A 24,476-nucleotide genomic window follows, 5' to 3' on the forward strand; every position below is an offset into this window, starting at 1 on the left:
CCGGCGAGAGCCCAGGCGGCACTGCCGGGCCCTGGCGCGCGGGAACGCGGCTCTGCGGGTCCTGGTGGAGGCGCTACCCGGAGGGTGGCGCGCAGTCTCCGCCTCCGGCCACCGCCGCCCACTCCGGCATCCTCTCCCAGCCCCGTCGTGGTCCGGGATGCTGCCCTCTCCACCAACTGGAAGGCGGGGGGCGGCCGGCCGAGAGCACCAGCCCCGCCTCGTCTCGGGGAGCGCTCTCTGAACCCCAGCGAGGTCGGCTCCCGCACGGGCGGAGCGCCGGCGCGTGTGGGTCCGGCACAGCGGGGACCTTGTGGGGACGCCGGCGGCCGGCTGCTTCCTGAGGGTCAGCGGGGGCTGCCGCCGTACTGAGTGTGAGAGGAGCTGAGACCAGAACCTAGAGTTCCTCCCGGGTTCTAGTTCTGGCTCTCGGATCAGCCCCAGCCTCCTTCAGCCTCGTTCTCTCCTGTAAATTCCCGAGCGACGGTGGGGGAGCTGACCACATCATGTCAACGATCTTACAGCTCTGAAATCTCTGGGCATGACCATGTCTGCTCCTCTTAAAGAGAAGGCTTACGTATTTGCGTGTATATCTGAGTACTTAAACGTATGCTGTATTGTTCCTATGTACAAAATACTTTATAAACTTAAAAAGCTGAGTATTTGCCAACACTAAAAAGAACTAAAATTTTTGGGGAAAGACTCAAACTGAGTTAATTCATGTGGTCTTTATCTATTTATCTTTATTGTTGAAAGTATTACAGATGTTTCCTTCCCCCCATTGCCTCCCCCCACCCTCGCGGCCTTCACGGCACTATTGTCTGTGTCCAAGGGTTATGCATATAAGTTCTTTGGTTAATCTCTCCCCGTCCCCCACCCCCTACCTTCCCTCTGAGATTTGTCAGTCTGTTGCATGCTTTCATGTCTCTGGATCTATTTTGTTTGTCAGTTTATTTTGTTCATTAGAGTCCACATATACGTGAGATCATTTGATACTTTTTTCCCCCCTCTGACTAGCTTATTTCGCTTAACATAATAATTTCCGGGTCCCTCCAAGCTGTCTCAAAGGGTAATCGATCCTTCTTTTTTACAGCTGCATAGTATTCCATGGTGTAAATGTACCACAGCTTTTTTATCCACTCATCTATGATGGGCATATTTGCCAATGTTACATCTGATAAGGGGTTAATTTCCAAAATATATAAAGAACTCATACAACTTGACAAAAGGAAGAAAAACAACCCAATTAAAAAATGGGCAAAGGGCCCAGCCTATGTTGGTCAGTGGTTAAACACTGATCTATGAACCAGGAGGTCACGTTCATTTCTCAGTCAGGGCAGATGCCCAGTTTGGGGGCTCAATCCCCAGTGTGGGGCATGCAGGAGGCAGCCAATCAATGATCCTCTCTCATCATTGATGTTTCTATTTCCCCCTCTCTGAAATCAACATAAATATATTTTTAAAAATTAGCAAAGGACCTAAATAGACACTTCTCCATAGAAGACATACAGATGGCCAAGAGACGTACAAAAAAATGCTCAAAGTCACTAATCATCAGAGAGATGCAAATTAAAATGACAGGTATCACCTCACACCTGCCAGAATGGCTACCATCAACAAATGACAAGAGCTGGCCAGGATGTGGGAGAAAAGGGAACCCTCGTGCACTGCTGGTGGGAATGCAGCCACTGTGGAAAACAGTGTGGAGTTTCCTCAAAAAATTAAAAATGGAACTGCCATTTGACCCAGTGGGCCCGCTTCTAGGAATATATCCTAAGAATCCCGAAACACCAATCAGAAAGAATGTATGCACCCTTATGTTCATAGTAGTTCTAATTCACGTGGTCTTAATGTCAGTAGCTAACACTTACTGAGTACTCAGGATGTGTTTGGCCCTGTGTTTTCCATTTAATCCTGTCCTTAGGAGCTCATTTTACTCGTGAGCAAAGTGGGATTCTCTTGAGATCACACAGGTAGCAAGACACAGGGATGGGATTTGAACTCTGGCCAGCCTGATTCCAAAGCCTGCAGGTCCTACGATGTGCCACCAAATTGCCTTGCTGTGCCCCACAGTCATTCCAGCTTTGCAGTCCTCACCCAAAGCAGCACAGATTGCTCTGGAACTTTTCTGGGAGTTACTTATCTCTGTGTGCATGGACACCACTAGCATTTTTACCTTCCTCATCACTGCTGTTCCCAGTCATCCTAAATCTTAGTCTTGAAACCACCTTCCTCAGATTTTCCAGCCCTCCCTCATCACCCACCCTCACCCCTGAGGATTTTGTTGCCTGCCCCTCTCTCAAGCATTCCTCCTGATAAAACTTACACCCACACATGAGTCTGGCCATGCCTTGGTTTCTCCTTTCTATCCGATCTTGTTGTCTCCCCATCTAGGGCAGTGGCTCCTATGGACATCCCTTCTACTTTATTATTATTATTATTTTATTAATATATTTTATTGATTTTTTACAGAGAGGAAGAGAGAGGGATAGAGAGTTAGAAACATCGATGAGAGAGAAACATCGATCAGCTAGCTGCCTCCTGCACACCCCCTACTGGGGATGTGCCCGCAACCAACGTACATGCCCTTGACCGGAATCGAACCTGGGACCCTTGAGTCCGCAGGGCGACGCTCTATCCACTGAGCCAAACCGGTTTCGGCCCTTCTACTTTATTATTGCAAGGATCTGGGAACCCGCCTTCATTTTCATTTCAGTCATACCAGTTTCTGACTTTCACCACCCATCTTGCTAGCTCGCTTTCTCTAATACCTCAACCCCTACAATCCTTCAATTGTACTGGGACCTCCAATGGTTGTTCCTCCCCCCTTTTCCTCATCCCTCACCTGCCTCAAGTCTTTACTTTACCCAATTTAAGCTCCATGAGTGACCCTGCTCACTCCCAGGCAAACACCTTCAGCTCCTGTGCTTTCTCCACTGACATGGCTGTCTCCTGGGCCAGAGGAAAACCACAAGCCTGGCTAAGCAGAACCCTCTGCCCACTCCATGCACACTCCAAATAGCAGCTGTTTCACTTGAAATTCACAACCCCTAGAGGGGTGCTTAGTTTTCCCCAGTCATCCTCATCCTTATCCTCTTCCATTCAGTCTCCCACCCTCCAGGCCACGCTTCTGTACACCCTCCTCTCTCCTCAGCCCCCAAGACCTCCTTCCCTATCCCCACTCAACCCACCATAGCCACCCACCTCCCCTCCTTTCCCCTGGACAGATGAACGAGGTGGGTGGTACTTGAACCTGAAGCCAGCTCTGCCCCTTCAGTACTTCATTCACCTCCTCAAGGACAGTACTCTTGCAGTTCTCTCTCTCCTGTATCATACTTTCTCCCTCTTCTGGTTTGTTTACATGTTTTGAGCAAAACTCCTCAAAAGAGTTTTCATATTCATTGTCTCCACTTGTTCTCCCTCCTGCCCTCCTCCCCTATGCAGAGAAGATGTAATTTCTTCATCTATAGTTGATCTGATTTTATCTTGAGTTCTCACCTTCCGGGTAGCAAGAGACAATCATCTAGTAAAGTGGAGGCCAGTTGGATGAATTAAACAGTCCCTCTTGTGTGTAGTTCCCTTCGATAACCTGGGCATCCTCCCCCACAGCCTCTTCTCCCTTCTCAGCCTTTATATGGGGGCGGGGGCTAGGCATATGGGGAGGGTGGTCAGGTGGCTTAAAGGGCCTTAGGAAACCAGAAGGGAGAAGGGCGCCTAGCTTTGTGCTGGCTCCTGGGGGTGCCCGGGCTGGCATCTGCTAGACTGCAGTTTACTATCCCTCTCCTGTTCTGCAAACCCTGGAGGCAGTGATTGATGGCTAGCGATTTTGTGGGCCCTTTCTTTGACACAAGTGATGCTCTCGGGAGCACCTGACACCTGCCCCCTTGGCTCTCACAGGCTGCCCCAGCCTCTGCTGAGGCTCCTCACTCCTTTCCCACCTAGCATGCCAGCTCGAAGGAAGGCTACCCGGGTCTCAGATTAGTGCCTGTGCCAAGCAGGCCGACCATGCCAACAGTACCCTCCCAGACGGTTCTGTGCTCCTCAGCCTCATTCACACCTCCCTGCTCTGTTGTGTTCTCTCCATACAGCTTCTCTCCATACTTTACTTAGCTGTTTGTCATCTGCCCCCTCCGTCTCCCAACATCCTGTGCTCTGGAAGGCAGGGCCGTCATCTGTGGTTTTCCATGCTCTTTCCCCAGTGCCCGGGTCAGTACCTGGTACTAAGTGAGAATTCAATAAACATTTGTTAACTCAGGGAATGAATAAACTTCTGTTCTTTACAATTCTTTACAATTCCCAGCAGGTGAGAACAGTACTCTGATGACAGTGGGTTCTCAGTAAGTGTTCTTTGGTAATCTAGTTGGAGATGGGCCACTGACATGGCGAGACAGACGGACTCACTGCAGGATTTTTCTGAGTTTGGGTACGTTGCAGCTCAGTAGGACTTGGCCCACAGGGCAGACCTGAACCCTTATAATTGCTCAGCATTCCATGTTTTAGGAAGAAACAGGACCAGAATGACTGGAGAATGGAGAATGACTACACCTACATTCTACAAAGTATGTATAAGGTCACTCACCAGCTCACTGACTTCATACTTCAGCTGATGAGAGGGAAGAAAACCATTCTCCGGAGACCAGGAATGTGGACGCTGCTCCTCTCACCGTATCAGTGCCTCTCCGCCTGGTGCCTGTGGGGCAGAGTAAGTCTAGGTCTGGCCTGGCTATGGCTGTGTCCCTGGAGGCACGAGGTTGGTGCCGTCAGTAGGCCCTTGGCCCATGGGGCGGTAGGTCACAGGCTGACCCTGGGCAGGCTGGGATGTCCTGAGTGAAAATAAAGCTAACACTTGCCGTGTGCAAGATGCTGTTCTAAGTACTTGTATATGTTAACTCGTATAAACTTCAATAGCAGCGCTATGAGGCGGGTCCTTTGAGTACATCCATTTTATAGACGAGGACACCGAAGTATAGAGAAGCTATTCCAGGTCACGCGGCCAGGAAATGGAAGTGCTGCCTGCTTTCCGAGTCTGTGGCTATCACCACAGGGCATGTGTCCTCTTGCTTTATAAACCATATAACCTTAGGAGTGCTTTGTAGGACCTGGATTCTCCTAGGAAAGTGTCTTCCAGCTTTATTTCACAAGCCAGATTTTGTGGACAAATGGGAGGATTTGGAAAGTTTTAAGGAGCAAAAGGATACAGCCATAAATTGCAAGGTACCTGATGCACCTTGTAGAAACGCCATAGGTTTCACATTCTTTTCCCCACAGAAGAGCATGGTGTGAAGCAGAGGTTGACAAAGGAACGTGCACAGCAATTGACCCACATTTCATAACATTTGAGCATATATATATATATATATATATATATATATATTTTTTTTTTGCCTGAAGTCTAGATGAGTTTATTGTCCTTCAAATATTTAATACAAAAGGAACACAGCAAGCAGGTCAGGGTTTATGAAAACATTTTGAAGATGCAGGTTTGTAGACATCGCTCTCTTTACCACGGGGAGCAGGCTCTTCCTGGCGTCAGGAACAGCAGCTGCACTTGCAGATGTAGCACTGGGCACCCGTGGCACCGCCCACGGGGCAGCAGGAGGTGCATGTGCAGTCTTGGCATTTGCAGGAGCTGGCACAGGTGCAGGACCCACCAGTGGAGCAGGAGCAGTGGGCGTCTCTGTCGACCAGAGGCGAGCCTTGTGGTCCAAAGCAGGAGAGGAAGAGGCGTGGTTGAGCCAGGCGTTTACAGTTGGGAAATTTCATGTAGAGTTCCAGATTTCCAGCTGTTTTTGCAAAATGAGGAAGACCTGGCAGCTCTGGGAACACATTTCTGAGAAGCAGCGGCCACCTTTGCACAGACGCACACTCTGCGTGCCCCCGCAGTCCTCGGCACTCACACAGCGGCCGCGTGGGCTTCACCCAGGTCCTTCCTCACCTGCAAGACTCCCTGGCTCCTCTAGATCCCAGGTGCCGGGAAGTTTGAGAACACGCAGAAATGGCAAGCTGGAACCCTCAGGGGAAGTCCTGGCAGAGAAGACCAAGGGCAGGACCTGACCCCTACATTGACCTGGGGCCGCGGGCTTCTCCAGGTTTCTCTTAGGACGGTCATGACGGGGGAAATTCAGGCAAGATTTTGTGGGCTGCACAGATTCCAGTTACTGTGTGGTTGTTGCGTTAGCAATTTTCTCTTGGCAACAACTGCCAAGGGGGTGGTGGAGAGGGAGTAATGACTGGTGAGAAAGACGTGTACCCTGGAGGACCCCTCCATGGTCCCTGTGGGGACTTCCCCTCGGGACCCTGGACAGAGAGCAAGAGTGTGGATGCTGACAAGCTCCCAGGGACACAGTCCACCACTGAGGGTGTGAACGTGGGCAAGTTACTTAATATCTCTGAGCCTTACACTCCTCTTTGTAAAAAGGGGTGCTTATTTCAGAACCGCCCATTCACCGGGTTGTTCCAACCAGTAAACTCAAGTCCTTAGTTCAATGCCTGGCACGTAGCGAGCCTTCTGTAACTGTTAGTTCTTATTAATCATCATCATAAAAGACGGAGGCGATCTTTGGATCTAAACTAGTCCCCTGTCTAGTTTCTCTTCAGTCAGATCTTACGCTTTCTGGCGCCCGTGCCTTTGCCCCTGCTCTTAGCTCTCTGTTCATCTCTAGCTGTCAAGAGCCCAAACCACCTGTTCTTCAAGGGCATCCAAAATGTCACCCTTTCCAGGTCAAATTTCCCAAGCCCCTTAGTGGGACGTGAGCGTTGCCTTTGGTGCTCCCAGTCCTCTGACACCCTGACATCCTGGGCTGAGGCCTGGGGAGCAGACTCAGGCCTCTCCCCTTCACCTCATTGGAGAGCTGCCCCCGTGCTACAGCCTCTCGCACCCGAACAGGTGGCTGGGCCTGTCTGTGGTGAACAGGCCGTGTCTGCAGGTGGAGCAGGAGGTCAGTGTGGCGGAGAGGTGAGGTTATGCTGCCTGAACCAACAGCCTCCAAAGACCAGCGGCCTAACACCTCACGTTTATTTCTTGCTCCCCTGGAGTCTATCTCAAGTCTGGGGGTGGCCCAGAGCAGTTATCTCCATTTGGTGGCTCACTGTTGGGGACCACGGACCACGCTGATCATAGGACGTCTCTGTCAGAGCAGACGCTTCCATTGTCTCCAAGGCAGGGGAAGAGAGAAAACAGAGAGGTCACCTCCTAAGGTGACCTCTTAAATGCTTCCACCTGAAAGTGACTGTGCCAGCTTCAAGTCATTGTCTCCGGCTCCAAACCCACCCTCTGGGATTCTGCAAACTGCTCACCTCCTTTGCTCACTGGCTCTGTTAGGCTTGTCAGTAGGGGTGCTGGAGGACAGGGGCAGCGGGGAAAGCGCTTGCTCCTTCCTGTTAGCTCAGCTTCCTCTCAGTGTGGTCCCAGTGCCCTCCCAGCGGGATTGGCTCCAGTCTCCAGCTCATGTGGATGCAAACAGAAGCCCCACAAGCAGCAGGTAGGCAGCAGCCCCTCCTCAGAGGTCTGACTCCCTGTTCCTAGGGCTCCTCTTCTAACCTTCGTTTTGACACCTTCAACACCAACTGCTCCCAATCCAAAGAGTGGCAGCTTTTCCCTGCAGTTATTATGTCACCTGCCAGTTTTTTCTGTCCTTGAATGTTTGTTAACGAGATGCCCAATATTAAATGATCCCTGTTAAATACCTAGTGTGGTATCTGTTTTCCTGACTAATTGTAACAAATACAGGGACAGATATCTTTTCTGCTCACATTTCATTGGCTAGAAGAAGTCACCTGGCCTCTTCCAACCTCAGTGGTTTGGGGGTGGGGTGGGTGGGAAGTGCCCTGAATTAGGAAAATCAATATTTGGCAAACTACTTTGTATTTTGGAATTCGAATTATGTCTTCGTGTAACTATTGCTGCACAACACAATTTCCAACCACACAGTGGTTTAAAATAACCATTTTATTGTGCTCACTAATTCTGTGGGTCAGGAATTCAGGGATGGCTGGTCTATGCCCCATGATGTCTGGGACCTCAGCTGCAAAGACCCAAGGCTGGGAGTGGCTCAACAGCTGGGGGCTCATTCACTCACCTGTCTGGTGCCTGGACCCAGGAGCCTCAAAGACCAGGGCACCTGGCCAGAGTGCTTGCATTATTCTGGACTTTGCTTATTAACTTAATAAATGTTGGCGTTCCTTCCAGACCACAAGGCTATAATGTTCTTTTTGCTACAGCTGCATAGTATTCCATTGCATTAGGTGCACAATTTATTTAACTAGTTTCTCACTGTTGCTTATTTAGGTAATTTCCGTCTCTCGCTGTCACAAGTAAGTTTGCAGTGAATAGTGTTGTCCATTATGGCACAAATGGGCGAGTAGATTTGCAGGATAAATATTTGTCAGTGGACTTGCCTGATCTGAGAGTATATGCAATCTGCAATTTCCCTTCATAGGGTCTGTACAGCTTAAATTCCACAGCAACGTGTCTTGTTTCTTTATAACGTTGACAACATAGTATGTAAGCAAAGCTTTGCTTTTTTTGCCAATGACAGTGAAAATGTTTCTTTTTTGTTGTTGTGGTTAATCCTCACCAGAGGATATTTTTTCCATTGATTTTTAGAGCGTGTGGAAGGGAGGGGGAGAGAAATATCGATGTGAGACACATAGATTGGTTGCTCCCTACACACACTCTGGCCCAGGGGTTGAGCCCGCAACTGAGGTATGTGCCCTTGACCAGAACTGAACCGACTCTTCAGTCCTTGGTCCAATGCTCTACTGAGCAAAACTGGCTAGGACTTTTTTCTGTGTTTTAATTTAGCATTTCTCTTATGTGAGACTGAGCATTTTGTCATATGTTTGAATTCCTGTATTTCCTTCTCTGTGAACTGCCAGTATCCTTTGCCTGTTTTTATATTGGGTGATTGGTCATTTTATTTCCGTATTTCCGGAACTATTGTTTTCTTATATTAGATTACATTAGCCCTTTTCTGGGATATGAGTTGAAAATACTTTTTTCCTGTTTGCTACTTGATTTAACTTTTTTTTATTGCTATGCAGAAGTTTTTATTTTTATGGTGTTAAAATGGCATGATTTGAAAGGCCACCACCACTCCAAGATAGATTAAGGAATTCTCTCACATCTTCTAGTTTTAATTTCATTGTTTACAATTAAATGTTTAATTCATTTGTAATTTATCCTGGTGTAAGGTGTGTATGATATGGATCCAAGTTTAATTTTTAGATTGCAGCCCAGTTGTCCCAACATCATCCTATATAATAAAGAGGTAATATGCAAATTGACCATCACTCCAACACACAAGATGGCCGCCCCCATGTGGTCAAAGATAGCCTTCAGGGTAGGGCTGTTGGGAGCGATCAGGCCTGCAGGGGAGGGAAGTTAGGGGTGACCAGGCTGGCAGAGGAGGGCAGTTGGGGGGGACCCAGGCCTGCAGGGGAGAGTAGTTAGGGGTGACCAGGCCTGCAGGGGAGGACAGTTGTGGGCGACCAGGCCTGCAGGGGAGGGCAGTTGGGGGGGACCAGGCCTGCAGGGGAGGGCAGTTGGGGGCAACCAGGCCTGCAGGGGAGGACAGTTAGGGGCGACCAGGCCTGCAGGGGAGGGCATTTGGGGGGGACCAGGTCTGCAGGGGAGGGCAGTTGGGGGCGACCAGGCCAGCAGGGGAGGGCAGTTGGGGGCGACCAGGCCAGCAGGGGAGGGCAGTTGTGGGGGGCCAGGCCTGCAGGGGAGGGCAGTTGGGGGGGACCAGGCCTGCAGGGGAGGGCAGTTGGGGGCAACCAGGCCTGCAGGGGAGGACAGTTAGGGGCGACCAGGCCTGCAGGGGAGGGCATTTGGGGGGGACCAGGTCTGCAGGGGAGGGCAGTTGGGGGCGACCAGGCCAGCAGGGGAGGGCAGTTGGGGGCGACCAGGCCAGCAGGGGAGGGCAGTTGTGGGGGGCCAGGCCTGCAGGGGAGGGCAGTTAGAAGTGACCAGGCTGGCAGGGGAGGACAGTTAGGGGTGACAAGGCCAGCAGGGGAGGGCAGTTAGGGGCAATCAGGCCAGCAGGGAAAGGCAGTTAGGGGCGACCAGGCTGGCAAGGGAGGGAAATTAGGGGGTGATCTGGCTGGCAGGTAGAAGTGGTTAGGGGCAATCAGGCAGGCAGGCAGGCAGGCAAGGGGTTGGGAGCCAGCAGTCCTGGATTGTGAGAGGGCAGTCGGACATTCCTTGAGGGGTCCCACATTAGAGAGGATGCCAGCTGGGCTGAGGGACAACCCCCCTCAGCCCCATGCATGAATTTCATGCACCGGGCCTCTAGTTTATTTATATTATTAATTTTCTCCATTGACCTGAGCTGCCAGAGTTATCCAATAGTACTAAATTCCTGTATGTACTTGGGATTATGGACTTTTTCTATTCTGTTCCTTTATTTATTTTTGTGCTGGTATTATAAGTTAGTGAAGCTTTAGAATTTAGTGGCACCAATCCTCTCAATGCTTTTTTTTTCAGTTTTTTCTATTTTTATTTTTCTAAATGCATAATATCATACTTTTATTTACAGTGGATTTGTAGTATCTTAAAATTTGGTGTTCCTTCTTTTTTAAAAATCATTCTTTTAAAAAACTGTGTGCTCTTTTTAGAAATGTGTGTACTGCCTATTTCTTAGCAGTTTTACTTTCTTCATTCCTCTGAGGTTATTTTGAGGCAGATTGACAATCAATGTACTTCATGGTTTTCATAGCATGACTGGACACTAGATTTCATGCTGGGTTAAATGAGTATGACTCAAATTTAGAGAGTTATACAATAACCAGAGGCCCGGTGCATATATTCAGGAACTGGTGGGGTCCCTAAGGTTGGCCTGCAGCCTCTCACAATCCAGGACCCCTTGGGGGATGTTGGAGGCCCGGTGTTGGATTTGGCCCAATCCCCGCAAGTCAGGCCAAGGGACTCCACCGGTGCACGAATCTGTGCACTGGGCCTCTAGTATGCATATAAGATCTTTGGTTAATCTCTTCCTGCCCTCCCTTCTCCCCACTTCCCTCTGAGATTCATCAGTCTGTTCCATGTTTCCATGCCTGTGCGTTAAGTGTCTGCCCCCTGGTGGTCAGTGCGCATCATAGCTACCAGTTGAATGGTCGCTTAGGCTTTTATATATAGACTAGGGGCCCAGTGCATGAATCTGTGCACCTTGAAAGGAACTGTGGGCCACGAGGCTTGGTGGGCACAGGGGCAGGCCTTGCCCCATCCTCCGCGTCCCCACCCATCCCCTTCTGCCATGGTCCCTGGTCCCATCTGCCAGCAGCCCCGCTCCTGCCGCTGCCACTCCCACCCGCTGATGGTGCCGGCCCTGCTCGCACCCACTTACGGCGCGGAGTGATTGGGGCTGGCGTCAGCAGCAGGTGCAAGCCGTGGCTGCTGCCCTGATCGCCCCTCAGGAGCAGGGGGAGGTAGAGAAGCCCTCAAGGGCTATCGGGGCTGGCAGCCGCCACTCGCACCTGCTGACGGTGCTGAGTGATCGGGGCTGGCGCCAGGTGCCGGCAGCAGGGGCGAGCGGCAGCTCCGGTGCCGATGCCGGCAGCGGGTGAGAGCGGGGCCGGTGCTGGCAGGTGTGGGCGCTGGGCAGGACCATGGCGCGTGGGAGCAAATAATTTTCAGTAACCACCAGAGGTTCGCCCTGATGACAGTGACCAGCACCCCGCCTTGGTCTAGCACCCCCCCTCACCTGCTCCACCATCCTGCCACGGCCGATACCTGCCATGTTCCATGCTCTGTCGCCTGCTGCCGACACCTGCCATGTTCCATGCGCGCCTCCTGGTGGTTAGCGCACGTCATAGCTACTGGTTGTTCCACTGTTCAGTCTGTTTGCATATTAGCCTTTTATTATATAGGATTATATATGTAGATTGTTAGTATTACTTGAGCACTTAATACATGTATATCCTCAATGTTGTTCTCCATATAAATTTCAGAACATAGGCTGTGAGAAAAAGGTCTTATACTACGATATATGAACATCCTTACTGCAAAGCAGCTGTCATTGGTAAACTGTAAAACTGTAAAGTGTTATTTCTTCTCTAAGATCATGGAGTCATCTGAGAAATATTAAGAATCATATAGAGCTGATAACTTAGGGCAGGCCATATCACTTAAACAAACATAAAAAATTCAGTTGTAAACTAGGCACAACCCACCCACTGAAAGAGTGGGAACACCGAAGGAGGTCTGGGATGTTTGAAAAGGAAGTGAGAAGTGGCCAATATTCTTTGCAAAATGGATTAATGACTAGGTCAATTTATTTTGACCCACTGATTTCCAGGATTCGCTAGTCCTATGTTGTTTATCAGTCTTTTTAAATATTGATGTGGTCCTAGCTGGTTTGGCTCAATGGATAGTGCGTCGGCCTGTGGACTGAAGGGTCCCAGGTTCGATTCTGGTCAAGGTCACATGCCCGGGTTGCGGGCTCGATCCCCAGTGTGAGTGCAAGAGGCAGCCGATCAATGATTCTCTCTCATCATTGATGTTTATCTCTCCTGCTCCCTTCCTCTCTGAAATGAAAAAATTGATGTGAAATTCACAAAATTAACCATTTTAAAATGAAAAATTTAGTGACAATTAGTTCATTCACAATGTTGTGTAACCACGATCATGTTTCAAAACAAAACCCCATACCCATTAAACAGTTCCTCTCCATTGCCTTCTCCTTCCAGCCCCTGGCAATGACTAATCTCTTCTGTCTTTATGGACTTACCTATTCTAGATATTTCATATAAATAGAATCATACAGTACGTGACCTTTTGTGCTTTTTTCATGTAGCATAATTTTTCAAGTTTCATCCACATTGTAGCTATATTCCCTTTTTGAACAGTTAGCTTGACTCATTTGTAGTCAGGGGCTATTAATAAAGGTACTTTTATACTTGGATGAATGTTTGAAAATGGGTTATTCCTAAGGGCTGGTGTGGGCTTAAAATGGGAGTCCAAGTATCAGGATGAAATCCTAGAGGAAAGAAGCTAGAGCTTCTCATTTAGCCTGATATACCAGATTCTCCTTCTCTTCAATCCTTAGAGGGTTGTGGGTTGTTATGGATATGGGCAAGTGTTTAGCATCATATCTGGCTTACATAAACTGCTCGATAAATGCTATCAGAAATGCATTATTAAAGTCCATTATTTCCATTTCCTTCTTAGAATACAGGACTTCTAGGAGACACATCAGAGGCTAGTGCTCGAGTGTGGGGGCACCTGGATTCAAACCTCAACTCCATTATTTGCCATATGACGTTGGCAGAGCGCTTGACTTCCTGTGCATCAGTTTATACTTAATGGAGCAATTAGGAAGATTATGTAAATATGGTCAGGCACTGAACACAATGCCTAGCACACAATGAGTGATGAATAGATGCTAGCCATTATGATTTGAATGGGTTAAAAATCTATTTTCAAAACGCTTTTGGCAAATTTCCCATAGCAAATATCATCCTATTTATTACATAAAACGAAAAATAGCCCTTTGTAACATGTAAACATTTGAAGGCACCACTCTGAAGTGAGAATTTAGTGACAACTATTAAAATGTTAGTTCTTGTCAACTTTCGTTTTCTCTGAGTCTTTTCTCCACTGTAAGAGTATTGGGGAGGGAAGAACCAAGATGGCGGCATAGGTAAACACCTATACTTGCTGCCTCTCACAACCACATCAAAACCACAACTAAACGGCAGAACAACTAGCACCCAGAACTGCGGGAAAGCTGGCTGAGTGGAAGTTCCACAACTAGAGAGGTGAAGAAAGCACACTGAGACTGGGAAGAGGTGCGGAGTTTCGGAAAGTGCTGGCACCTGGATGTGCTGCTCGTTTAATCGGGAGGGAGATACAAGCTCCCGCTTGCTCTGAACTCCAGTTCTGGGCAAGACTCTGGGGGACCCAGACACATATGGGGAGAAACTGGGCTGTCTGGCATCGGGACAGGAATGCAAGGGCGGCTTTCTCTCAGAGGTGCTCGCAGCGATCATTGTTCCCGCATGGGGGTACGGGACACGGAGAACCAGGGACTTCTCCGGTTCAGGCTGACTGGCAGCCATTGCTGTTTGCTCTGCCCTGGTGATTCCCAGAGACCCCGCCCCACCCAATTTAACCTTTTGCACTCGGATGTCGAGATTAAAATTACTCTTTGAATGTATCAATAATTTGAAATATAAAAAAATCCAAATAAATAAGTTTGTATGAAAAGAAACTCCAGTTTTTTATTCTACTGCCGCGCTTTGTAAAATCTGGGGTATTTAAAAAATTAAATCCCCGAGTAGAATAAAGGAATCGAGAAAAAAGCAAGCGAGTGCAAAGGGTTAAAACCCCACCCAAGCTGTGCGCATCAGCTTTTGCATATGAATGGCCTGTCCTTTCGCCTAAAACTTGTCAAACTGCAGCTGGGTCAGAGAGACCCAGAGCTTCCAAAAGAAGGCCCAAAGCCTGCTGGCCTTGCTTCACAGCTGGGCCTCGTCTGGGCACTCCCAAACCCCATACAAAGAAGAGGAATCTGCAGATCTCTCTGTAGCTCCTGCTGGGCGGCCCCAGACAGTGGCTGACCTTGCACCTCCTTGGAGATCCAAGAGCCAGTGTACCCAGTGGTCAGAGTGAGACCATACTGGATTACAACTCTTCACATCCATAAGAGACACACTCAATGGGCAGACTCAGTGAGCACCAAAGCCCCACTGAAGCAAGTCCTGCCCCATAAGGGTGTCTCCTGCGCAACAGATCTTCCAGTGTAGACACAGATGGTCATCACAGCCAATTGGCCTGGATGTCAATTCCTCCCAGTGATACCAACAGCAATCAGGGTTAACTACAACGAGACTGTGCACACAGCCCACAAAGGGGTGCACCAAGAGCGTCCACCTCAGGTGACTGGGGAGGCTGAGACACTGGGCCCTATAGGACACCTACCACACAAGGCCACTCTATCAACATAGGGAAGCAGCCAAAATGCGGAGACAAACATGTCACAAATGAAAGAAATGGTGGAAAGCAAACTACTGAAGATATTGAGTTCAAAACCACAGTTATAAGGTTACTCAAGAATCCTCTAGAAACCTCCGAGGAACTTAGACCTTCAAGGAATTTAGTGAGAATGCAAAAAAAAAAAAAAAAAAAAAAAGGAAAAGGACCAACTAGAAATTAAGCATACACTGACTAAAATAAAGAATAATATACAGAAATTCACCAGTAGACTAGAGGATCCCAAGAATCAAGTGAAAGATTTGAAATACAAGGAGCAAAAAATACCCAACCAGAAGAGCAAAAAGAAAAAAGAATCCAAAAAATATGAAGATAGTGTAAGGAGCCTCTGGGACAACTTCAAGCATACCAACATCCAAATTATGGGGATGCCAGAAGAAGAGAGAGAGCAAGATATTGAAAACCTATTTGAAGAAATAATGACTGAAAACTTCCCCTACCTGGTGAAAGAAATAGACTTACAAGTCCAGGAAGTGCAGAGAACCCCAAACAAGAGGAATCCACAGAGGACCACACCAAGACACATCATAATTAAAATGCCAAGGGCAAAAGACAAAGAGAGAATCTTACATGCAGCAAGAGAAAAACAGTTAGTTACCTACAAGGGAGCACCCATACGACTGTCAGCTGATTTCTCAACAGAAACTATGCAGGCCAGAAGGGAGTGGCAAGAAATATTCAAAGTGATGAATAGCAAGAACCTACAGCCAAGATTACTCTACCCAGCAAAGCTATCATTTAGAATTGAAGGTCAGATAAAGAGCTTCACAGACAAGAAAAAGCTAAAGGAGTTCATCACCACCAAACCAGTATTATATGAAATGATGAAGGGTATTCTTTAAGAAGAGGAAGAAGAAAAAGGTAAAGATAAAAATTATGAACAAAGTGACAACAAATACATATCTATCAACAAGTGAATCTAAAAATCAAGTGAATAAAAAATCTGATGAACAGAATAAACTGGTGAATATAATAGAATCAGGTATAGAAAGGAAGTGGACCGACAATTCTCGGGGAGAAAGGGGTTTGGGGGTTGCGGTAAGAGATTGGACAAAAATCTTATACCTATGGACGAGGACAGTTGGGGGGTGGTGGTAAGGGTATGGGGTGGGGTGGGAACCGGGTGGAGGGGAGCTAAGAGGGGAAAAAAGAGGAACAACTGTAATAATCTGAACAATAAAGATTAAAAAAATAGTAAAATCTGCAAACCATAAGTGAAAAGATTATAGCATTGATCCTAGACAAGATTGTAGAATGAACTATCCAAAAGATATGTTTTTAAATAAATAGAAAAAAAAAATAATAAAAGAGTATCAGGGAGAAAATGAATATTTAAAAAGCTCTTTTAAAATAATGCATTAGCATCTATGTTGATGGTAGGTGGTTAGGTTACAGGATGAAGGATGTTAGGTGTTGGGGAACCATTCCTTCGCAGTCTGTTTGCCTGACTGAGCCACCATATACATGGGATCCTCCTGCAGAGAACTTAAGATAGTGAGAAGGTATTAATGTTGGAAACCAACCCCGGGAATGCTTAAACCTGGGTATATTTCCTCATTCTAATCTAGGGGCAAAAGGTTGATGTGCAACATTGTAAATCAGTATCATATTCTTTTCAAGGCTGGACTCATACATGGTTTGTTACTGTGGATTGATCCTCCACAAATTATCTCCTCACCAGCTTAGATTTTAAATTTTATTGTGATACTTGCATTTGTGGCAATTAGCTACTTAGAAGCAAAGTACCTAATGAACTGTACAAAATCAAGTCACTATGATAAAACTTCTAATTTCATTCTTTAATCTACTGGTATTTACCTTCTTGAATATAGGTCCTTAAATTTGTTGAAGATTTGAATAGTGCTAGGAAAATTGTAAGCCCATTGTAAGAGTGGAGTCTTAATGTTTTCTAAAAGAGGCAGCAGCCCTGGCTGGCATTGGTCAGTGGTTAGAACATTGGCCCAAGGACTGAAGGGTCGTGGGTTCGATTTCTGGTCAAGTGCAAGTACCTGGGTTTCAGGTTTGATCCCCAGCCCTGGTCCAGGTACGTGGAGGAGGCAATCAATCGATGTGTCTTTCTCACATAGATGTTTCTCACTCTTTCTCTTCTCCAACTGCCATCCCTCCTCCCCGCCGCCCCCCCCACATACCTTATACTTTTTCTAAAAATCAATGGGAAAAAAATGTCATTGGGTGAGGATTAACAACAATAAAAAAGAGGCAGCAAATAATATACATGAATATAATAAACATATCTCAAAAAAGAATGATACCACTTTTATTTTGCATGGATTTAAAGATATTTTTGCTACATAGTTTATGTATTTTTATGAGATAATATTTTTTCATTTGTATGAAGTTCAACCTTATACAATTTTAAAGTGATATGTTTGGTAGTGTATCTATAATCTTTAAAAAGTTTAGAGTTTTTGGAATGTACAGTATATGAGGTAAAATCAAGATTACATTAAAAATTGTTTTCTCTTCTGCACTAATTTTGCAGTGAGGTTCAAATGGCAAATACACTATTAAATGACATTTACTATCAAAAATAGGAGTTCATTTCCATTACTATGAAAAACATAAGCCACTGTAACTGTCACAGTGGTACATTTTACCATTTTAGACATTCAACTATTATAGAAATCTCTGGGCTATTACACTCAAACTCATTTGTACTGCCAAATGTGGCACTTTTAAGAAGTTTCTAGAAAACAATCACAATCACTTGTTTTTTGGGAAGTTATCAGCCTATACATAAGAGATTAAATTTAAATAAAATGTAAACATACAATATATTATATTGACAGATCATTCTTACCACTTGGAAAGGCCAAGTTTATCCATTTCTTTTTTGAACAAAGGTTAATGTTTTTTTCTACGGCATGGATCATTTGACATAAAACAATTACAACACATGCCCATTCTAATATAAGAGAAACTCTTCAGAGATCTTCAAAGTACAAAACATATGTCCTTTATCAAAGACTGACACAAGTGCTTAGTAATCACTAAAATGCTAACTTCAGCAACTAAAAATTAGTGATTCACTATCCTAAAATTCAAATAATAAATTAAAAAGGCTAGTTACAAGTGTTTTACAGATAACAGATGTGATAAAACAAGAATTTTAGAAAGTTTCATTACAAACAGTATTATTACTGGCAGTCATTGACATCTATGCAAGATGTACAATGTGATACTTGTCAAAATACAATCTGATCATCCAATAACTCACAAATGCAAGCTCACAAAACATTAATGAATTATGCAATTGCAAAGTGCGCTAATGCAACATTAAACACATGCAATCAACAATTTGGAAGTATCCAAACAGACATTACATTAAACATTAGTTTTTTAAGAAAGAAAGCAGTTTGAAGTTTACTGGTGCAAATTAATTTTGTCTTTAAATTTGGTGTTCCAAACAAAAAGGTTAGATTTGATTATGAATTCTGATGGTGATGGCAGTAGTTATGGAAGAAGCAGCAACATTTATAGGAGTTCTTAAAAATTGAGCCTATACCAGATAGATGAATGTGTGTGTGTATATTTCTACACTTGGTATGTATAGTTTATTTATATGCCACATATGTACATGTATGATCTTATACACATACAAATAGTTCAAAGGTTCACAAAACCAAATTAAATAGGTTTGAAATTCAGAGCTGACTATGATTACTTTAAAAAAAGTAACTATCTAAAAGCCCTCTGTTCTTTTCCATATTCTCAAGACCTGAAGAGGTGCCTTTTGAGTAAACATTAAATTAATTTAGGCCAAGTAAACTGTCTGTGCTTTCTTTAAATGATTTATCTGTGAATTCATGAAAATACAGTGTAATAAAGAACTCCACATTAATCAAACAAGTCGTTCTTTTTTTCATGCGTATTCTTTCACCGTTTTTGTTTGCTAAGCTCCTCCAGTTATTCATCATAATCCCATTTACCAAATAATTAAGACAAACGAGGAGGTAGGAATATAGCACTAGATTGCTTTCACAGCATCAGACTTTAACATTTTTATATAGCATGTTTTAGTGTAAATTTTAATCATTCTAAATCATTCACTAGGTAATAATCTTTAAAACAAACAGATCAGGTTGTCAGTGTTACACTCATGCTGACTGGTCAAAACATCCATTATGTATTCTTGCCTCTTAGAAGGTTTGTTTGACAAGAAGGCATGTGAAAAAGACAAGAAAGAAAAGAGAAAGAAATAAAGAAAGGACAGAAGAAAAAAAGACAAGGGGAAAAAACCCCACGCCCAAACCAAACAAAAATAAACAAACAAAAATTGCTATTTCTGTGGCTTGCATTCTAATGAGGTGCAAGCCTCTACCTAACAATATAAGCACTGAAAATGGCAAAAATGATGTACTATAGTCTCAATGCCAGTGCTAAATGCCACTGTTTTGGAAAAGCAATACAGAAATAATTTTAGTACATGACAAAATAAAATGTAATACAGTATTAAAAATAAAGTTATATTTTCACTTGATTACAAAGTATTGAATGATAAAGGCAATCAAAATGGAAAAGAAAGCAAACAGCACAAGGATAACGGCTGCACACTGCTCGTCACTCAGTGCTCGCCGGGTCCTGGTGCTTTGCACAGTGTCTCTGTTGGTGCTGGCTGGTGGGTCAGTCCTCTGAGAGATGAAGAACACTGTTGTGCTGTAGGGACCTACTAGGTCCTGATGCCCCACAGGGTCTTGGCACTGGCGAATGGCACACACGCGGAAACGATATTCACAGTTCAGCTGAAGGCTTGAATACCGGAATGAAGTGTCGGGACCCTTGTAAATCTGTGAGGTATTAGAAAAAGAATTACGTGTGGAGGATGGGAAGAAAAATCTGTGTTAAAATTGGCTAGTTTCAGAATTATTTTTAAACATGGAAGCTGCTATTATCTTTCAAATGACATTTAAAAAATACGTATGGAGAAATCTGAAAAGTTACAATGTAGGATCTACCCTCACAGAACTTGTAGAACAGTTAAGAAGTGAAGATGTACCCCAAAGTGGCTGGACAACAGGCAAAATTAGCCCACGGGCATGTCCCTGGTTTCCTCAAATGTAAGAAGTCAAACTTTTGTGAAATCTTTCTATGAAAGGAGGAAGTATCTAATCTCGTTCCCTCATAATTTCTTTGTATAACTGGTTTTGTATAATTTCAAATATATGTTGAATGAAACAATTAATGAATAAAGAGCTTTCTTTTTTCTTTTTTCTTTAAAAATATATTTTATTGATTTTTCACAGAGAGGAAGAGAGAGGGATAGAGAGCCAGAAACATCGATGAGAGAGAAACATCGATCAGCTGCCTCCTGCACACCCCCCTCTGGGGATGTGCCCGCAACCAAGGCACATGCCCTTGACCGGAATCGAACCCGGGACCCTTGAGTCCGCAGGCCGACGCTCTATCCACTGAGCCAAACCGGTTTCGGCTGAATAAAGAGCTTTCTATAGGTGTCTATGGCAAATCATTTAATAGACTTTAAAGAGAAGAGATCACTTAGAATCACAGAATTGGATCTTAAAACCCGAAGTCCTCTGCCTTAGAAGGGAAATAAAAATGAAATTCCATGGATTTTCAGGAGTGTGTTCTAGGGATTAAGAGAATATGTATTAGAATTGGTCACCCCTGGGTCCAAGCTGTGCTCTATCACTTTACAGTCCATGTGATCTTAGACCCCAATTACCTTAGTATAACAAGCATAACAGTAGTTATCTTGCATGGTAATTATGATAATGAAATAAATTACTACTTGTTAAAGCACTTAGCACAGTGCCCAGCATATAGTGAGTGCTCAATATATGAAGCTATCATTTCCTTTGAGTCCCTTCCACGATGCTGTACGTGGGAAAAACCAAGGCTCACAGTGACCTTCCAATTGAGTTCTCCCAGCCAGCTGGGGGGTTGTAAGTCAGATTAACCAAAACCTGGGCTACCATTCTTTCAAGCTATCTCAGCTGCCTCAATTATATCTATGTTGTAAATTTAATTTTTTTACATACTAGTTTGTTCCAAGGGTAATGAGGTAAGAACTGTCTCATTTTTGTGTCTCTAGAATCCAGAATGTAATAGGTACTTAATAAAAGGCAACTAAATTAATGAACTATTAATTATTTTTACTTCAAAATGTATTATCAGTGGATGCTGAGTGTGTGTATATATAACCTTTATTTAAAGAAGCTGTAAGATGAGTCTTAAAATGGTGACTATGCATTAGTTTTGAGGATGCAGATGAATGTTCTCAGTGGGAATGCAGAATAGGTTCATTAGGCAATGGTAAAAGGATTAACTTAATTCAGAAGGTTGCATTAGGCTGCCATGAGAAACAGCATATATACAATGAGGACAATTTTGTAAGAGTAAAAAAAAGTATGTATTTATCTAATGGGTACAATGGGTGATATTTATTTTTGTCTTTAAAATTTTCTTTGCTTTCCATTTGTTTCCAAATAAACACAGTAATATGGTTAGGAGAAAAAACTCAACAAGTGGCATGAAGGTGATAGGTAAGAGATAAGATAGGAGGAATATGTTAATACACTAGTTGAAAATTTCGGTTTGAATCCACAGGGGCTACTTTAGGTGTATGATATTTAAAAAGTGTTTTAAGGAATCCTGATTATAAGGTTGAAGGAGAGATTGAGGGGGGTGGGCAGGACAGGGCCTCTTGTGTATAAAAGCATAAGGTTATGAGCCCTTAGCATAGTTTTTATGGATCATTTTTAGAAATGACTATTACTTACTTAAGAGTTAATACCCCCTAACCCCTAATTCTTCCAAGAGTTTAAAGCTTAGGCACTAAAGTGAAGTTAGTGTTTATGACGCTGATGAAATAAGAAAGAAGTTGGGGAGGGAAGATAGGTGATGAGATTTTTAATTTTGTGTTTTAGATGTTAGGAGGATATGTATATAGGGAGACATCTTATAGACAACTGTAGATACAGATGAACTTGCTTAAAACTAATTTAAAGAGATTTTTATACCCAAATGAAGCTATTCAAAATAAGCATTAAGCTTGAGATGAGCTGGGTAGGGTCTCAGAATGAAAAATAAGATTAAAATGAATAATGCCATTTTTGCCTCTCCCACCCTTTTCATACTGACAAGGTAAAATTGTTGTGGCCTTAATAAATAGTAAAGGGCAAGTAAAAACTCTAATTCATAATTTTTTGGTCCATATTGCTCGAGGATTGTATTACATAAATTAAAAACAAAACAAAAACAAAATAGCCCTATATTTGCTATCATAAGGAGAGTGTGGCAAGTATCAATTAGTGCAGATTTACAGTTAAGACAATGGAAGGTAAGAGATTATTTTCACTTCTCATTTTAATTAAGGAATACAGACAAGCCTGGCCAGCGTGGCTCAGTGGTTGAGCATCGACCCATGAACCAAGAGGTCACGGTTTAATTCCTGATGGGGCACATGCCCAGGTTGCGGGCTAGATCCCCAGTGTGGGGCGTGCAGGAGGCAGCCGATCAATGATTCTCTCATCATTGATGTTTCTCTCTCTCTCCCTCTTCCTTCCTCTTTGAAATAAAAAAATATATATACATTAAAAAAACAAAAACAAAGAGAATTACAGACTAAACCAAAGCTTGTGAAGTTTGTGCATGTTTAGCTGACCAAGAACTTTGAGATAGTATGCCAACTGCAACATAATTTTATAGGAAAACCTTTAAAGAAAATTTAGACTCCCACAAATTGGTATTTTTCTTTATTTTAGCTTTCTGAGTATATCATAGCATGGAGAAAATAACAGTTGTAGAACTAGGGCCAATAAAAACTTAAATCATATCTTGCCCGTTTATATCTCTTTGCAGGTTTTTATACCCACATTCTAAAAACTTATTTGGTTGGCTAGATTTATTTACCAAATACTTGAATACTAAAATTTCAAAATACTCTTATCTTTTAAGGATACGTGTACATGTTTACTATCAAAGATAACCATTTTTGAAGCTGTCATTACAGAGTAACAAATTCTGTTTAATTAGTTTTACTTTCTGTGTACATTACATATCCATATCTGATTTTACATTGAAGAATATGCACAGTATACATTATTTATAGCAGTAACTATAAGACAATGATTTCAGCAATACATTACTTTTAGACTGAGTGAACTTAAACTTTTTCTTAATATTTAATATGCATTTGATTAAATTTAAAAGTAATTATTCATAATGACACATAATAAAGCATATGCTGTCATATAATTTGGTCACGTGGTCCTTCTATAATTTATGCATATGCTATTGCAAATAATGATTTTGTAGTGTCAATGCATGATGAGAACAGTAAAAACCCTCACAAAAAAGTGATGATAGACAAATAACCACATAGCTCTTGTCTCAATCATTACTCCCCTTTATTATAGCTGAGGGATTTGTAAGTGAACTTGGAGCTTTTATTTAAAAAGGTTTTTATTGATACTTAGAGAGAGAGGAATGGGGAGGGAGAGAGAGACATTGAAGTGAGAGATCGAAATATTGATGGGCTGCATCTTGCAAGCTCTATACCAGGGACTAAGCCCACAACCCAGGCATGTGGCCTGACCAGGAACCAAACCAGCAACCTTTCTATGCACAAAACAATATCCAATCAACCGAACTACACCAGCCAGGGTAAACTTGGAGCTTTTAGAGTTCTTAAATTTATGTGCACAAGCACCACTTGAAACAAACCAACAAAAAAAATAAGTATTGTGGATCCCACTTCCAGATATTCATGTTCATTAGGTCTGCAGGGCACTTTGAGGAGCACTTTTTTGAGAATTTAAGTTCAGAGAAGAAGTTGTACAGAATCCAATAGGCCTCTGTTCCAGTACCCATTCTCTGACTGCCAACAGTATTCTTATTTTGGATGGGTGTCAAACTCTCCCTTACCCAGGCTATGTACTAGGAGAAGCTGGCCTGCAGTGGGTCCTGGTTGGCTTGAACCCTGGCATAGTCACTGGTCCAGGGATGGCTTTGTAACCCTAAGTATCCCCCTGCCCAATGTGAATAAGGAAGAGTAAGTTCCCTATGGCTAAGTGCAGCACTGTTGAGAGAAACCCTAATGACTTCATTGAGTTTCTGGATCAACCAGTCCTGAAGCCTGACTACCTTCAGGATTCTCCCTAAGAGGATTTATACTTAATTGCTTATAAAAGCCAGTTTGAGTTGGTTTTCTTGGCATATGCAACATAATGAGCTCTGACACAAGAACTGCCTTAGCCGCAGACTCTCCAGTGGGGTTGATCTGCTTCGAAAGTGGCTCTATTGTCCCCCAATATTTTCATTTCTCCTTGTTATACCACTAGAAATGCCATTTTGGTTAAAACTACTTGTTTTTAAAAGCACACACACTTCCAAGAAGGTTTAAGAGCCAGCAGACACCTCACTTTTGGCATGAATTTTCCCAAGAAAATAGTCTTTCTTTAATGCCAATAAAATCAGCTATATTGTATATATGCGAGTTGTATGT

At 43.9% G+C, this 24,476-nt stretch overlaps 1 protein-coding gene across 3 annotated transcripts in view; it reads right to left on the reverse strand.

Moving 5' to 3' along the window:
• Positions 1–17,266: 17,266 nt before the first annotated feature.
• The window catches only part of FNDC3A (fibronectin type III domain containing 3A), a 209,224-nt gene continuing 202,014 nt past the window's right edge, over positions 17,267–24,476 (reverse strand). For all 3 annotated transcript variants that reach the window (XM_054719803.1, XM_054719802.1, XM_008145575.3), the window contains one exon: positions 17,267–19,797. In XM_054719803.1, the coding sequence (XP_054575778.1) occupies positions 19,483–19,797 (315 nt within the window). In that variant the 3' untranslated portion in view covers positions 17,267–19,482. The remainder of the gene's footprint in view (positions 19,798–24,476) is intronic.

This window comes from Eptesicus fuscus, chromosome 8 (genome assembly GCF_027574615.1).
Source record: "Eptesicus fuscus isolate TK198812 chromosome 8, DD_ASM_mEF_20220401, whole genome shotgun sequence".
In the NCBI taxonomy this organism is placed as follows: Eukaryota; Metazoa; Chordata; class Mammalia; order Chiroptera; family Vespertilionidae; genus Eptesicus; species Eptesicus fuscus.